At 45.8% G+C, this 18,001-nt stretch overlaps 1 protein-coding gene across 1 annotated transcript; it reads right to left on the reverse strand.

Annotated features, from left to right (window-relative positions):
• Positions 1-15,748: 15,748 nt before the first annotated feature.
• LOC122022972 lies at positions 15,749-17,452 on the reverse strand. Its single transcript, XM_042581074.1, has one exon. It carries the CDS (start codon positions 17,450-17,452, stop codon positions 15,749-15,751), a length of 1,704 nt encoding a protein of 567 aa, XP_042437008.1.
• Between the last annotated feature and the right edge of the window lie 549 nt (positions 17,453-18,001).

Raw genomic sequence — 18,001 nt, forward strand, 5'->3', positions numbered from 1 at the left:
AAAAGATAACTTATTATATAGTTAACGAAAGATAATAATGTGTTAATAAATTATAATAATTGAACACCAAGCAACAAATGAAACTATGAATTCGTGGTGATTGAGAATAGATGCAACAGATATAGGTGCAATCTCAAAATTTCAACAGAGGCCATAATTTCAACATCAAGAAGTAACTAAAACTATCTTAATTGACACAATAAACGTCAATCAATACCACAGACAAGGAAGCTGCACGATTTGTCAAAAAGCATGGATTTCCGCACAAACAAAAAATATTAAGCTGAGATGTAACAAATTTAAAAGGATTCTTGTTATAGGGCCATCGTCCACAGTAAATATTGATCAGTAGAAAAATACAAATTAAGAAATAAAAGTATGAAAAACAACACCGACAGGAATTTAAGAACAAGAAAAAGAAATATGTAGGTACCATGAAAATATGTAAACATATGAAGCTAGAATATATCGATTCATGACTCAATAGAGTAAAGAAATAGTAAGAGAAGATGATAAAAACATTCAGAAACAAAAGGGTCATGCATCTAAATTAATATATAATACTAAATATATAGACCAACAGACAGATTCATTCATATTGTTGTATATCTTATGTTTCTTCAAACATATTTATACATCGTTAGGTTGAAAACATGATCCAAACCAAATTTACTTGAAACATTATACAGGAAATTGCATATTCAGTATAATTGTAAATAGCACAAGTCATAAAAAGGATGGAGAAAGAAAAATAACAAGAAGTGCGCAATTGTAAAGTTTTCCTAACCTGTAAGGTGAACAATCTATCATTGATCTAGACTTCTTTGGTCAAAAAGTAGGCTACAATCCCAAATTAAGCATCATAGATGTATAATTCCATCAAAAGAACTAACTCATTGTCCAAAAGTAAGTTAAAAAATGCATAAAATGATTTAGAGACTTAACAAAACCTAATCTTAATCTAATTAGAAAACTCTAATTAGCTCCACCCAACCTATTCAATACTTGAAAGTTAATCAACATATCCTTACCATCTGACTCTAATTAACATAATCAATCACACATAGATTACATCTCCAAATCTGAGAGAATAGGTCAATAGTATAAGAGTAAGGAAATTCATTACCTAACTCTTCTTCTTTGACAATGCGATGACGTCCAAAGGTCCCTAGCAGTGGCACGGTGGCCAGGGGTTGACTTTGATTGCTCGGTCTTAGGTGGTGTCCCCACTGGCTGATGCAGGGAGGTGGGAGCTCTTAGGCCACCAGAACAAAAGAGTGCAACTAACTCACAGAAAAATTATTGTAGTATACCTCTTTCCAATGCACGATTTTGATCAACCTCATACAGAAAAATTATTGTAATGGATATTATAAATAGACCTCATGTAATTCATTCTATGTATGAATGTCTTCTAAGCTCTTCAGTTATTATTGAAAATTACAGAGCACCAATTAGATGCTTTACTATAACTTAAGGCAAACTCATCTCAAAAACATGAATAGATTTTTCTGAACTAAAATTCCACTTCCATCAATTTCAGGAAATGGTTGGTCCTTCATTAATAGAATGAAACTAATGTGAAACGGATATAAGAACTCACACAACCTATTAATTCCCAATGATTGAGCGTTCAGTGTCACTTTCTGTCAAAGAACTATTCCCCATGTTTAAATCACATGGGATCTGGTGCACTTAGTTGCACAAGTTTCTACCGCACAAGATGATGCTGCAAGTTTTCAAACACAACGATAATGTTAAGAGTGCCTATCTTCTTCAATAATTTTGCTACACAGTTCAATCTTTACCATGCTCCACATGTTGAAGGAAACTATTTCCTTACATATGCAAACAACAAAATCAAAGAAACAGAATATCCATATAACTTCGACAACTTTATAAAAAAATACACTGTCAAGTCACGCATATTCCTGGAGCAAAGATTGTACAAAGTTTATCAAAGGCAAACACATTGCTCCACTCAGGCCAGAAATGATGACGACCTTCATCCTAACTAGTCAACAACCTCATCTGTTGCTCAAATCAGTCTATTAGTTCAGATCATCAAGCAAAAAGGGCATAAACACGTCCAATCAAACAATTTGAACGCTTCCCTATTAATAGTACAAACATCCAGGATCAAATAGACGGCTCCTTGTAAGAATCACCCAGCACCTCATAGATCCAATGGAAAGAGGGAAAAGGAGCAAAACTGGAGGGGAAACCCTAAAGAAGAATTTAAGAAAAGAATACATAAAGCGGAAGCAGCGAAGGGACCAACCTTGACAGTGTCGAAGGGAAGGCCGGTGATCGGATGGCTCTAGCTTGATCCCATGGCACCAGAACAAAAATTAAGGCACGACTATACCTCAGACGCTGACGACGATCCAGGGGAAATCGGAACACAGGGAACCTATGCACTCCCTCGATCAACGGCGTTGTCGATCTGTCCTCAAGCCAAGGCGATGACGGCTTTGCGAAGGAAGGGAGAGCTCGGCAGTGTCGGCGTCGCGTGAGAGAGGAGAGGGAGGACTCGGCGACGGAAAAACCTAGGGCTCGGCTGGAAAGAGTTGAGAAGTGGGTTTTAGGTTTTTTTTCATGAAGTTAAAAAAATTGTTGTGTTTTTAGGATTCAACAACATTCAATAGACAATAGTTTAATAAAACTGTTGTATATTATCACATAAGCAACACTAAAAGACAATAGTTTTTTAAAACTGTTGTCTTTGACACACATTAGACAACAGTTTTTTGAAAAACTGTTGTTATTTAAAAAATATTATGGTGAACAACAACAGTTTTCAATAAAACTATTGTTAAATGGAAAAAAGACAACAATTTCTTGAAAAACTGTTGTCTATTAGGTGTGGTTAAATCCAGAAATTCTTGTAGTGTGAAGGCCAGAGTATAACAGTGGCTCGTAGGCTGGACCATAATAGTGGCTCGTAGGCTGGACCATAATAGTGGCTCGTTGGCTGGCATGCGACAGTAGCACGCAGGCTGGAATATAATATCGGCTAAAAAGTCGAAACACATCCATGGCGGCATGAAGGTCGGAGCACCATAGTAGCTCGAAGACCGGAACACACTAGCGAGGTGCACGATTGTGGTGATTCGGAGGAGGTTGGATCGCATCAAAAGCGCATGCCAACGTGACTCGGGGGCTGGATCGACGCCGAAAGCGTGAGGTAGCACAGATCAAAGGGCGACAGCGTGTGTCAGGCGGCTTCAGCCGCTGGAGGTAGGCGTTGGCCGCTGGTGGCGGCGTCAGAGGGCGGCAACAACTGTTAGAGGTGGTACTGAAGGCAGCTACCGTTGGGTGCAGGGAGGAGGCGGTAGCCGCGGGTAGTGGGGCAGAGGTGGCAGCCGTGGATAGCGGTACGGAGGCGGCTGCCGCTGGTGGCTATGGTGGCCTGCGTGAACGAGAGAGAGGAGGCGACCCCTCACGGGAGAGGTAATGACAATAATGGAGATAATCTCTAATTGATTTCAATCAATTGGGATTTATTATATTTGGCACATAATCAAGATCGACATGAATCAAATAGAAAAACTAATATTTCCAAGTCTATTATATTACTATGTTTATAATTATTATGATTGTATACCTTATTTACTCTTTCCATTATTATTTTGGACAATTGATATAAATAAGCCTATTGACTTTAGTAATAAGATTATCAAAAAGTTTTATATTATTTCTTTCTTCTACCTATTAATTTTTACATGGTATCATAGCGATGATCCTTTCTTTTCCTTATCTTACCTCAAAATTTAGCTTATTTCTTCTTTAATTCTTCTTTAATTCTTCTTCCAGCACCTTAATTCCAACACTAGATTTCTACAACATTAGTCAGCAACAATGTGAACATCTTGGAGCACAACAGCAACTTGGAGCAACCCAAAGATCAGCGTGCTCCAACAACATCTTGTAGTCTCATTGCCAACGCCCTTTCTTGCTAGTTTTGTGTGACAACCTCGGGAACTTCGATAACTACAGTAACAATTTTTTTTCTTCTACTAATTCGGTTTTTGATTCTTTGCATTGAAAGAAAAAAAATGGTTGGCATATCTGTTCACTTTCATGTTTTGCTCTTAAGATTTCTATTCGGTTGGATTAAAAAAAAACTGAGAAAAATAAGTGAGAGAAAAAAAATTGAGAAAAAAAGTGAGGAAAAAAAAATAGAGAAAAAAAAGGTGAGAGAAAAAAAAATCAAGGAAAAAAAAGTGAGAAAAAAAACCAAGAAAAAAGTGAGAGAAAAAAAAATAGAGAGAGAGAGAGAAAAAAAAAAATGTCTTCTCTCAAGTCTACTGAAATCTCTTCACCATCACAAAATACCTCTTTTTCAATTCCTATGGTTCCTTCTTTCTCCGTTAAACTTGACAATGATAATTATTTACTATGAAAATTGTAATTTCTTCCTTTACTTTGTGTTCATGATTTACTTGGTCATGTTGATGGTAGTTTATCCCTGATATGGGTTAGGTTTTGTGGGTCTTCAGATAAGGAAAGAAAAGGAAGAAAGAGTCAAAGGAGGAAGGCCAATAACGGCCGAAACATACTTTCAGAACAAAGGTAGGTCAATATCGGTCGATACATGCCTGCCGAACGAAGGTAGGCCAATATCGGTCGATACATGCCTGCCAAACGAAGATAGGCCAATATCGGTCGATACATGCTTGCCGTATGAAGGTAAGCCAATAACGACCGCTACATACTCCGAAGCAAAGATAGACCAATATCGGTCGATACATGCCTGCCAAACGAAGGTAGGCCAATATCGGTCGATACATGCCTGCCGAACGAAGATAGGCCAATATCGGTCGATACATGCTTGCCGTATGAAGGTAAGCCAATAACGACCGCTACATACTCCGAAGCAAAGATAGACCAATATCGGTCGATACATGCCTGCCGAACGAAGGTAGGCCAATATCGGTCGATACATGCCTACTGAACGAAGATAGGCCAATATCGGTCGATACATGCTTGCCGTATGAAGGTAAACCAATAACGACCGCTACATACTCCGAAGCAAAGATAGACCAATATCGGTCGATACATGCCTGCCGAACGAAGATAGGCCAATATCGGTCGATACATGCTTGCCGTATGAAGGTAAGCCAATAACGACCGATACATACTCCAAAGCAAAGATAGATCAATATCGGTCAAGAGGGTTCTTTCGACCAAAGAACCCGCATAGTTCCTTCAATGAATACCTTAGAAGCATGTTGAATAAAATGTTATTTTTTAACACAACAAAGATACAAACAGAAGTCACATGAAGAAGAATCATACATGAATATACCGAATAGAATATATATTTTGGCGGGAAATATGCTTTCAGCTTGTCTTGCAGGCGCTAAACGACAAAGAAGGTACATCTGGGGTACAAAAAAGATTCCTTAAAAATCATCTTCCCCAAGTACGCAGCTGATGTCATAACGAACTCTAACAAACCTGGATCCACTTCATGACTACGGAGGTTATATGAAGTGGTATAAAAGGGGGAATCCTCTCCGTTGGCTAGGTAAGTTCACATCCCTAATTTTCTGGCTACTGTTCATCTTCTTTCTCCTTCCTTCCTTCCTCGACATCAAGAGAGATCACTAACTTGAGCGTCGGAGGGCCTAGCCAGGGATTCCCACCTCGGTCTTAGGTCACTGACGATAGTGTTGGTTGGTCTCTTGTGCGCAGGGAGCTTCGGGAGCTTGTAAGTTCAGTTTTCTCCTATTTGGACGGGGATTTCTTCCTACTTATCAGATTTCCTTCGGTGATTCTGGTTTTCTTCCGATCCGCTTTGGGTTTCTCGGGTCGAGGCTCCACCGGCATTATTCTTCATCAGCACAGTGGGCTTCTTTCTCCCGGATCTCCTTCACGGTCAGCTTCTCAGACAGGATCAATCCCCATCTCAAAAAGATGATTCATCCTATACTATTTGATTTAAGAAGGATCAATTAGTCTTTACTTGGTTAATTTCATCAATTACTGAGTCTATACTTCCTATGATCGTTGGGCTCAACACTTCGCGCCCGATTTGGGAAGCTCTGGATCATTCTTTTGCATCTCGCTCTCAAGCACGAGTTCTCCAACTTCGTCTACAATTACAGTCTGTACAACGAGGAGATGCCTCCATCAATGACTATATGCAATCAGTCAAGACCATTGCCAATAACCTAGCTGCAATTGGACATCCAATCTCTGATCCAGAACTATTAATGCATGTTCTTGCAGGTTTAGGTCCTCAATATGATAACTTTGTTCCCAGTGTGACGACTCGTATGGATCAAGTGTCACTTAAAATGCTTCATGGTATGTTAGTCTCTCATGAAAAGCTTCTACAAATACAATCTCAAAGGATGTCAGATTCTCTATCTTTATCGGTACACATGATTAGCAAGGCTCCACAACCTGATCAACATAATCAGCCTCCTCCCCAATATGGTCACCAAATCAGTTTGGAGGTTTCAAAGGCCGGGGTCGAGGTCGAGGTCGAGGTAGAGGTCAAGGTCGAGGACGCTGTCAGATTTGCTTCAATTATGGTCATTATGCTCAAAATTGTTATAAAATATATGATTCAAATTTTCGAGGAGGACTTGTATCATCAAGTTGACCCTCTCCCTCATCTTGGCAATCTAGTACTCAATCATCTAATTCTGGAGCATTTTCACTCTCCATCCCTCCTAATGCAACGTCATCAATTCCTGAAACCCGGCCCTAGGATGGCATCCGGATTCTAGAGCAACTCATCATGTTATACTAAAATATAATATTCTCACAGAGGCTTCACCTTATCATGGACACGACATGATACAAATAGGCAATGGCTCAGGTTTGCAAATTGCTCACATTGGAAACATATCCTTTCATTCATATGGTCGTACTTTTCACATGCGCAACACTCTTCATGTTCCTTCTATTACTAAAAATTTGCTTTCTGCCCGTCAGTTTACTCTTGATAATAATGTGTTTTTTAAATTTCATCCTCATCATTGTCTTGTGAAGGATCCCATAACAGGAAATATTCTACTTCGAGGAAATATTAAAGACGGTCTTTATCATCTTCAACCCACCTATACTAATGCGTTTGTTGGAGAACACACTGATAAATTCTCTTGGCACACATGTCTTGGTCATCTGTCTCTACGTGTTATTCAGAATATCATTAACCAGTATGGTTTACCAATTTCTTTAGCCTCCTCTTCTCATTTATGTGAAGCTTGCATGAAAGCAAAATCTCATAAATTACCTTTTGTGTCTTCTTATCGCACTTCTAATTTTCCTTTAGAAACTATTCACTCTGATGTGTGGGGTCCTACTCCTATTCTATCTAATCAAGTTTTTCTTTATTATGTTATTTTTATTGACGATTTAAGCAAGTTTACTTGGATTTTTCCTATGAAAAGAAAGTCTGATCTCTTTGATATTTTTTGTCGCTTTCAAAAACAAGTTGAGCGCTATTTTAATCGTGAAATCCTCTCCCTTCATTCTGATTGGGGTGGAGAGTATCAAGCACTTCATTGTCATCTTACTTCCTCCGGCATCATCCATCGAGTCTCTTGTCCTAACACTCCTGAACAAAATGGATCCGCCGAGAGAAAACATCGTCATGTGGTTGAAACTGCCTTAGCTCTTCTTAATCATGCCTTAGTTCCACTTAAATTTTGGGATGATGTCATTCAAACTGCAGTCTACCTTATCAATCGTTTACCCACTCCACTACTTTAAAATAAGTGTCCCTTGAAAAGACTTTATAATTGTCTTCTAGATTACTCCTTTCGTATCTTTGATTGCGCATGTTATCCTTGGCTACGACCTTACTCTAAGCACAAGTTAAACCCTCGCTCTTTACAATGTGTTTTCCTTAGTTATAGTAATTTGCATCATGGGTACCGTTGCCTCCATATTTTGACCGGTCGGATATATATTTCTCAACATGTTACTTTTGATGAATCTCTGTTTTCATTTGCAGTAGCTACCTCAGATCCTCCTTCAGATAATCGAGGCAACTATCTAATATCACCAAGCAATATACTAGAATCCCTACAAATTGATTCATCAGGACATATTGAAAGTACAAGGGGGGATGGTATCTTGGGCCCTGCTCCATCTCCACAAGTTCCTGTAGACTCGGTGGCTAGGTGATCCACTCTCTAGTTCTGATTCTCATCCATCTGACCACTCATCTCCGAGTAGCTCTGATGATGATATTCCTCGGTGGATGCTTCCTCTAAGTGATATTTATGCACGATGTCAATTAGTTTCCACTCGTTATCCTCTTCCACGTACTCTTATTGCTTCTTCAAATTTTGTTGAACCTTCTAGTTTTACATAGGCAGTCAAAGATCCAAATTGGTATGCTGCGATGACTACAGAATTTGATGCTCTTCTTCGTAATGCAACCTGGAGCTTAGTCCCTCGTACCCCATCTATAAATATTGTAGGCTCTAAATGGGTTTACCGAATTAAGTATCGTGCAGATGGTTCTATTGAACATTGCAAAGCTTCCCTTGTTGCTAAAGACTTTAATCAATAGCCAGGTATTGACTTCAATGATAATTTTAGTCTAGTCGTCAAAATTACAACTATCAGATTGCTACTATCTATAGCTGTAAACTCTAATTGGCCAATACACCAATTAGATGTTTCCAATGCTTTCCTTCATGGACACCTTGAAGAAACTATTTATATCGAGTAACCACCTGGATTCATCCACCCGTAACTTTCAACACATGTGTGTCAACTTCAAAAGTCTATTATGGTCTTCGACAAGCACCTTATGCATGATTTCATCATCTATCGACCTGGCTTCATACTCAGGGATTTTCTGGCTCAAAAATAGACTCTTCCCTATTCTACAAATGTAATGAGAAATTTTTAATATTTGTTCTGATTTATATGGATGATATATTAATAACTGGTAGTGATCAAAATGACATTACTACTTTACTACATCTTCTCCGTCAAGAGTTTCCTATTAGGGATCTTGGCAATGCTCGTTTGTTTCCTTGGCATAGAGTTTCTTTCACATTTTGAAGGTTGTCTTCTTCTCAGAGCAAATACATTACTGGGCTCCTACAACGAGCTCAAATGGATGTTGTATGTCCTATCTCCACACCAATCATTGAGGGTGGTTTCACTGCACCTTCATCCTCCTCTTCGATGTTTGCCCCCAGATCTATCGTAGTATTGTTGGTGCCCTACAATATGTCACAATTACACGACTCGATATTGCTTTCGCTGTGAATCGTGTCTGTCAATTTATGCATGCTCCTACTAAACATCATTGGGAAGGTGTTAAGAGAATTCTTCGATATCTCAAAGGTACTATTCTACATGATTTTCTTTTATATTGTCAGTATTCACAAGAGTTGATTACCTATAGTGATACAGATTGGGCTAGATCTCCTGAAGATAGATGTTCTACTAGTGAATATGCTATATTTATTGGGCGAAATCTTGTTTCCTGGCTTTCAAAGAAGTAACTTACAGTCTCTCGCTCGAGTATTGAAGCTGAATATAAAGCTATCGCTAACACAACATCAGAAATTATTTGGCTACAATCTTTTCTTTCAGAATTACACTTTTTCCCAACTGCTACGCCTAAAATATGATGTGATAATATTGGAGCAACTTATCTTGTGGCAAATCCTATTTTTCATGCTTGTACCAAGCATGTAGAGATTGATTTTCATTTTGTTCACGAGCGTGTGGCGGCTCGACAACTTTCGATTTCTTATATCTCTACGAAAGATCAAATTGACGATATATTTACCAAACCATTATCTAGACAACGTTTCACCAAGTTAGCACTCAAACTCAATGTTCAGACACTCCCATTGAGTTTGTTGGGGGGGTGGGGTGATCCTGTCTGAGTGCTGAGTCGACGGTCGCTGGGGACGTGGTGCTCTCGTTGACTCCGCGTAGCCCTGTGAGTGACGTAGACCTTCAGCGAGAACCTGCAAGTACAAAATCAAACCGGGAAGGGGTTCCCGGTGACGACCCTCCGACGCTCAAGTCAGCCTCTGGCAGCAAGAAATCGAAGTAGAATAATGAGAACTGTAGCTACAGTGATAAATCGCGCATACCTCCGTTGGAGTCTGGGGGTCCTTATATAGGGCTCCCTGAAGGCGCGTGCACGCTTATCGAGATGTGCACGCTTCTCAAAGCATACCTGTAATGAGTGTGTCAGAAAAGCGTGCCTGACGCCATACCTCAATAGCGCGAGCATATCCCTGACGTGACAGTGGAAACTTCCGTCGTACGATTCTCTGTCTGATCTGGCCGCCTGCCATGTTGCATATCGGTGACACTTGTCTTGAGGAAGATAGAGTGACCTGCCCCTTTTGTCTCATACCAAGCCGGACGGAAGAACCGCTTGGCTAACGTCGCGGTTGGCCGAGCAGGACATCTGCTCAGCCAACCATACGAAGGCCCTGGTGCTGCTTGTACGAACGGGAGAACCTTAGTGGTCATGGTTCCCGTTCGGTCGAGACGACAACCGCTCAGCCTTCGTCCCCTACTATTAAGCCGTGCTAGTCACTCGCCGGGCGTGTGGAGCTTGGGCCCGAGTCGAGCCAATCTGTCTAGATGCCGGGTCGGCTTTCCATCGATCGAGGAGGTGATTCGCCTGGTCGGGCGCCTACAGGGTGTTGACCACCTTGACCTCCTGTCGGTCGGCCCCACAGGGTGTTGACCACCTTGACCTCTTGCCTGTCGCCCCCCCCTTTACCATTGGATCACATGCCTTCCATTCAAGTCTAGTCGAAGGAGGCTAAAAGTCCGACTGATTGGACAAGTAGCATGGTGAGGAATTGGCTGGTTGGCCAGCCGTTGAGCTGGATCTTGACGGTTCCCGTAGGATCAGCCTTTTTCTCCAGGTCGGTGCTTCGTGCATTTGTACTTGGGTCATTTTTTGGATACTTTTCCTTACCACTGTCGAGGGGGATTGGGTCGGCTGGCTATTGCTGATGCCGTCCGAATCTCCTTGTGATACGTGCAGATCGCTTCCATTAAGGCCGAGCATGCGGCCATTAAATGCTGACCCGTGGGGGGGGGGGGCGCCACGTGTCAGTGCTGCAGTCGTCGCACGTCCGAGGTGACAATTGCTGATGTGACGTTTGGCGATTTGAATTCAACGGTCAGATGTGCACTTCAATCCTTGCGCCCTAGATCGGACGGCTCAACTCAGCCGTGCCCATCTTTATAAAGCTTTGGCGTCGTCGCTTCCCCGACGCTCTATTTCCGCTTCTCCCCCGTTTGCTCTGGCGACTTCGTTTGCTTCCAGTGCTCCGTTCCAGCATTCCGGTGATCCTCAGCTTCCTTCTCCAGCACTCCATTTTCTTGTAAGCTCTAATCTTCTATTTCCTTGTCTTTTCTCCTGGTCTTTACTGCTTTACGGAGCTCTGCCGCCTCTCCTCGATCCTCTTTTGCTTTCCCATTGAATTTCCTAGCGAATCCCTTTGTTTCTATTTTCCGACTATAGCCAGTTCCTCCCAGCCAGTCGACTCGACCTCTGGTCCTTGGTACACCACCATGGAGACCAGATTTGACACGGATGACTCAACGCGTCTCATAAATGCTTTTGACCTTCCGCCCGACCATGAAATTGTCCTGGTCGGACCGTCCGATCGGCCACATAACTTGCCAACCGACATTGTATGTTTCTTTCGAGACCAGTTTGTGGTCGGCCTTTGATTTTCCATCCACCCATTCATTACCGAAGTTTGCAATTTCTTTCACATCCCGCTCGCCTAGCTTGTTCCCAATTCCTTCATCTTGTTCCCAATTCCTTCCTCTTGTTATGTGGTGTAGTTGTGCTATTCAAAGTGCACAGCATCCCGCTGACCCCTCAGGTCTTCCACTACTTCTACTACCCTAAACAGTCCGAGCTGGACACCTACCTATTCCAATCTCGCATTGGCCTAGTCTTCTTTGACAGGATGCCCACCTCTAACAAGTACTGGAAGGAGTATTTCTTCTACATCAGACTCCCCGAGCGTCCGAGCTTCCGGATTTGAAGAGGTACAAGACACGGCCGGACTATCTTCATGCTGCCAATATGCTGGCCGGCCTGAAGTTTGATATTCACAAATTGCTCCCCGAGGGCGTATTGTATATCTTTGGGCTGAGTCCGAGCCGAGTGCAGCTTCCGAGTAGCCTAGGTACTAGATTTTCTTATCCTCCTTCCTTTGAGTCTAACTATTCTATTATTCTTTTGCAGCTGACATCATGATGCGCGCCCGAGCTGCCGGGATAATGAAGGCCAAGCAGGCTGAGATCGAGGCGGCTGCCGCCAAGGAGATGGAGCGGCTTAGTTTGACCCCAGTCGGCTTGCAGGAGGTCACGGTTGGAGAAACTGCAGCTACGGGCGATGGGACCGCCGAACAGATGCCAAGCGTGGGCGGGACTACTGACCTAGGGGTGGGCCAAGAGGTGCCCCCCGTCATTCAAGCTGAGGGATCAGGGTCCACAGGCGACGATGTGCCGCTCACCCCACAAGAGACGCCGAGCCGAGGTGCCCTCCCGGTCCACCACGTCGGTCGTGCAAACTTCTGCGAGAGGCGTCCCATCTACAGCCCCCACAATAGTGGAGGCTACATCCTCTGATCGGACCACCTCATTGGCCGAGCTGCAGGAGCCACTTCCCGTGCAGCCACTTACCTCCCTTCCTCCAGCTGGGAGGAGGATAACTCGCTCAGCCATTCATCCTGTTCGCACTGCCCAATCCTTCGGCCCGTCTGCCTCTGCCCAATCAGCGCCGGGCGGGAGACGATTCATCACTGCCACCCTTCGTCTGCCGACCGAAGACCTTCGCTCGCTCGGCGACCAGGCTGAATCTCCCTAACATCAGGTCTACATCTGGGGTCGGCTCGGCCGTGTATGGGAAGAGGCGAGGGCGCGAGCGGCTCTGCAGTCCCCGGGCGCGCTGGCAGATAGCCATCTGGAGATGTCCACGGGGGTTAGTTCTCTTAGATATCACTTTGTGAATTGCCTCCGATCGACACTAATGTTTATTTGCAGTACTAGGTGGAGAGCATCGCCTTGTGCCAGCGGCTGGTGCAGGTGGAGGATGAGCTGAAGTAGCTCAAACTCTCCAGGGAGGCTTCTTCTTCTCAGGGACCGTCGGTTGGTCATCTAAAGGCCGATTTGGAGAGGTCTCAACGACTCCTGTCTGAGGAGCAGCAGAAATCGACCGAGCAGGCTAGCAGGCTGGGTCAAATAGAGGCACAGCTGAAGACCTATGATAGGAAGTTGGAGCTGGCCTCCACGAGGAAGTAGCGGGCCGTCGCCGACATAGAAGAAAAGAACCAGCAAGCCAGGCGACAGGCCGAGAAGCTGAAGGCAGCGGAGAATTCCCTGGTTGCTGAGCGGGAGATCTGCTCGGCCAAGGAGACTGAACTGCAAGGCCGCGTGAAGCACCTTGAAGATGAGTTACTGGCATCACGGGCTGCTCTGAAGACCTACCAGGAGGCTGAGCTGGTTCGCTTTGCCGCCATGAAACATCAATACCTCCGCTCGGAGCCATTTTTGGAGAAGGCGACAGACCGTATCGTCGATTCGTTCGAGCTGGCCATTACCGCCACGATCACCCAACTGAAAACGAACGACCACCTCCCTGAAGGTTTTTTCGACCGGGATGTCAACCGAGTCTAGCTTCTGGAGGGTATCTCTAACGAGGCGTTTGAGTATATCGAGTGAGCGAGCGGTCAGTAGAGTTTTTTTGTTTAAGTCTTAATGTAATTCTGCCGCTCGACAGCGCCTATCAATGAAATCATTTGGCGCCCTCCTTTATGTGCTATGTGCTATTTGCTTTGCCAAGTATTTGGATGCGTAGTTCCGTTCAACTACTGAACCCATGCCATTATTGAAGTATTCGCCTAAGATCATACCTCCGGGGTTTAGAGTAGCCGCTCTACTTCCATTTAGCTCGTGCGTTGGATTATTTCCCAAGGCCGGGTTCTAATGTCGCCGCTCGACGGTCTTTTAGGCGAGGTATTTATAGTCGCCGCGCCGACTCTGGGGTTTAACGTCGCCGCTCGACGGTCTTCCGAGCGGGGTTTTTATATTCGCCGCGCCGACTCTGGGGTTTAACGTCGCCGCTCGACGGTCTTCCGAGCGGGGTTTTTATAGTCGCTGCGCCGACTCTGGGGTTTAACGTCATCACTCGATGGTCTTTTGAGCGGGGTTTTTATAGTCGCCGCGCCGACTCTGGGGTTTAACGTTGTCGCTCGACGGTCTTCCGAGCGGGGTTTTTATAGTCGCCGTGCCGACTCTGGGGTTTAACGTCGCCGCTCGGCGGTCTTCAGGCGGGGTATTTATGGTCACTGCTCCGACCCTGGGGTTTAACGTCGCCGCTCGACAGTCTTCAGGCCGAGTATTTATAGCTGTTGGTTCGGCTCTGGTGTTTAACGTCACCGCTCGACGGTCTTCAGGCTGGGTATTTATAGCCGTCGGTTTGACTCTGGCGTTTAACGTCGCCGCTCGATGATCTTCAGGCCGGGTATTTATAGCCGTCGGTTCGACTCTGGCGTTTAACGTCGCCGCTCGACGATCTTCAGGTCGGGTATTTATAGCCGCCGATTCGGCTCTGGGGTTTAACGTCGCCGCTCGACGGTCTTCCGAGCGAGGTTTTTATAGTCGCCACGCCGACTCTGGGTTTAACGTTGCCGCTCCGAGTGGGGTTTTTATAGTCGCCGTGCCGACTCTGGGGTTTAACGTCGCCACTCGATGGTCTTCCAAGCGGGCTTTTTATAGTCGCCGCGCCGACTCTAGGGTTTAACGTCGCCGCTCGATGGTCTTCAGACGAGGTATTTATGGTCGCCACTCCAACCTTGGGGTTTAACGTCGTCGCTCGACGGTCTTCAGGCCGGGTATTTATAGCCATCGATTCGGCTCTGGCATTTAACGTCGCCGCTCGACGGTCTTCAGGCCGGGTATTTATAGCCGTCGGTTTGGCCCTAGCATTTAACGTCGCAGCTCGACGATCTTCAGGCCAGGTATTTATAGCCGCCGGTTCGGCTCTGGCGTTTAACGTTGCCGCTCGACAGTCTTCAGGCCGAGTGTTTATAGCCGTTGGTTCGGCTCTGGCATTTAACGTCGCCGCTCGACGTTCTTCAGGCCGGGTATTTATAGCCGTCGGTTCGGCTCTGGCATTTAAAGTCGCCGCTCGACGGTCTTCAGGCCGGGTTGCCAAGTCGTTCAGCGATGATCATGAAATCCTTTTCTTTTCGATTTTAACCCTGCAGTCAAAAGGCGTAGGGCAAAGAAGAGATACACGGCACTAAATACATCGGCGCACCTTTCACCCAGGTCGGTACGGTTGGAGATGGTTCGCACTCCATGGACGTTCCAGTCGCCGCCTGTCTTCATCTTCTAAATAGTAAGCTCCCGAGTGGAGCTTCTCCACGATCTTGAACGGTCAAGCCCATGGAGCCTCCAGCTTGCCGACGTCGCCGACCTGAAAGGATCGGGGGATCACCCGCCGGTTGTAGCTTTGCCTCATTCTTTGCCGATAGGCCGTCAGCTGAGCGGCCGCTTTGGCGCACATCTCATCCACCAAATAAAGCTCCAGTTGTCTTCGCTCGGCGTTGTCCGCGTCGTACTGCTGCACCCGGTCAGATTCTATTCTGACTTCGACGGGAACAATTGCCTCGCCCCCATACACCAAGTGGAAAGGCGTGACACCCGTCCCCTCCTTTGGCATCGTTCGGATTGCCCATAATATGCATGGAAGTGCGTCCACTCAGCTGCCCCCGACGTGGTCGAGTTGAACTTGGAGAATCCGCAGGATCTCCCGATTGGATACTTCGGCTTGCCCATTACTCTGGGGGTAAGCCATTGAAGTGAAGGTCTGCTGGATGCCGTATCCTTCGCACCACTCTCTGAGTTGCTGACTGACAAACTGCCTTCCGTTGTCTGAGATGAGCCAGCGCGGGATGCCAAACCGACAAATAAGGTGTTGCCAGATGAACTTCTTGACCATCTGTTCGGTGATCCTAGCCAGCGGCTCGACCTCTACCCACTTGGAGAAGTAATCAACGACAACAAGTAAAAACTTCCGTTGACTAGTTGCCATGGGGAAGGGCCCCACTATGTCCAAGCCCCACTGGTCGAACGGGCAGGATACCGCGGATGTGTTCATTTCTTCTGTCGGGCGGTGTGAGAGATTGTGGTACTTTTGGTAGGACAGGCAAGTGGATACGGTCTGAGCGGTGTCCTTCTGAAGGGTCGGCCAAAAGTAGCCAGCCATTAAAATCTTTCTTGCTAGTGAACGGCCGCCCGGATATCCACCACAGGAGCCTTGGTGTACCTCCTGCAGTATGTAGTCGATGTCTTCTGGCCTGACGCATTTGAGAAGCGGTTGGGAGAAAGCTTTCTTGTACAGCTGGTCTCTGATTAATGTGAATCTGCCCGCTCGCCTTCTCAGCAGGTGAGCCTCTTCCCGATCAGAAGGCGTAGATCCCGCTTGCAGAAATTCTATCAGCGCCGTTCTCCAGTCGCTGGGAAAGGTGAGTCCCTCCATCCAGTCGATATGGGCCACGAGGGACATTTGCTCGATCGGCTGCTGCATGACGATCGGCGATATGGAGCTGGCTAGTTTCGCCAGTTCGTCCGCCGCTTGATTCTCCGCTCGGGGTACCTTCCTTATAACCACCTCCTGGAAATTGGCTTTCAATTTTTCGAAGGCCTCGGTATAGAGCCTGAGCCGAGCGTTGTTGATCTCGAACGTTCCGGAGAGCTGCTGGACAGCTAACTGCAAGTCCGAATGAATCAGAACTCTGATGGCGACCACGTGCCGAGCGGCTTGTAGCCCGGCTATGAGAGCCTCGTACTCGGCCTCATTGTTGGTTGCTTGGTAGTCCAGCCGAACAGATAGCTGCATCTGCTCTTCTTTGGGGGAGATCAGTAGTATTCCCACCCCACTCCCTTGCCGGGTGGAAGACCCATCCTGGTACACCTTCCAAGTGACTTCGGGCTTGGGGTCTTGCACCTCGGTGATGAAGTCTGCTAGAGATTGTCCCTTTATGGCTGTCCGGGGCTGATACTGAATATCAAACTCACTGAGCTCCATGGTCCACTTAATCAACCATCCTGATGCTTCTGAATTGAGGAGGACCTTGTTCAACGAGCTATTGGTCATTACTGTGATGGTATGCACAAGAAAGTACGGACGGAGCCTCCGAGCGGCGAGGACCAGTGCAAATGCGAGTTTCTCGAGACTGGTGTAGCGGGATTCAGCGTCTTTTAATATATGGTTCAAGAAGTATAAAGGCTGTTCCTCGCCGTCCGACCTTACAAGGGCCGAGCCTACCGCGTGATTGGTCGAGGATAGGTAAATCTTGAGGGGTTCACCAGCTATCGGCTTGGCTAGCACTGGTAAGGAGTTGAGATAGGCTTTCAGCTCCTCGAACGCTCGATCGCACTCCTCGTCCCACTGGAACTTCATGGCTCGGCGCAAGATCTTGAAAATCGGTAGGCTCTGGTCAGCAGACTTTGAAATGAACCTTCATAAAGCTGTTATCCGGCCGGTAAGACGCTGCGCTTCCCTTAGGTTTCTTGGTGGTAGCATATCTTGTAGCGCTTTAACCTTGCTGGGATTAGCCTCAATGTCCCGCTCGGTCACAATGTATCCCAGGAAACGTCCGCTCTTGGCGCCGAATAGACATTTCTGGGGGTTGAGCTTGATTCCATACGCCCGTAGCGTATGCCAAGTCTCCTTTATATTTGCACAGAGATCGGCAGCCTGGAGCGATTTAATCAATATATCATCTACATATACCTTCATGTTGCGCCCGATCTGCCACCTGAATACTTTGTTCATAAGACGCTGGTAAGTGGCCCCATCTTTCTTTAAGCCGAACGACATCACGTTGTAGCAGTAGGTGTCGTCCGCCGTGATGAAGCTAACCTTCTCCTGGTCCTCGCGGCGAGCGGCACCTGGTGGTATCCTTGGTATGCATCCAGCATACATATTAGCTCACACCCGGCGGTTGAA

The sequence above is a fragment of the Zingiber officinale genome, chromosome 9B (assembly GCF_018446385.1).
Source record: "Zingiber officinale cultivar Zhangliang chromosome 9B, Zo_v1.1, whole genome shotgun sequence".
Lineage (NCBI taxonomy): Eukaryota > Viridiplantae > Streptophyta > Magnoliopsida > Zingiberales > Zingiberaceae > Zingiber > Zingiber officinale.

What these genes read in the sequence shown, in the direction of transcription:
- LOC122022972 (XM_042581074.1), bottom strand. Translation starts at nt 17,452, where the DNA reads ATGAAGTTCCAGTGGGACGAGGAGTGCGATCGAGCGTTCGAGGAGCTG.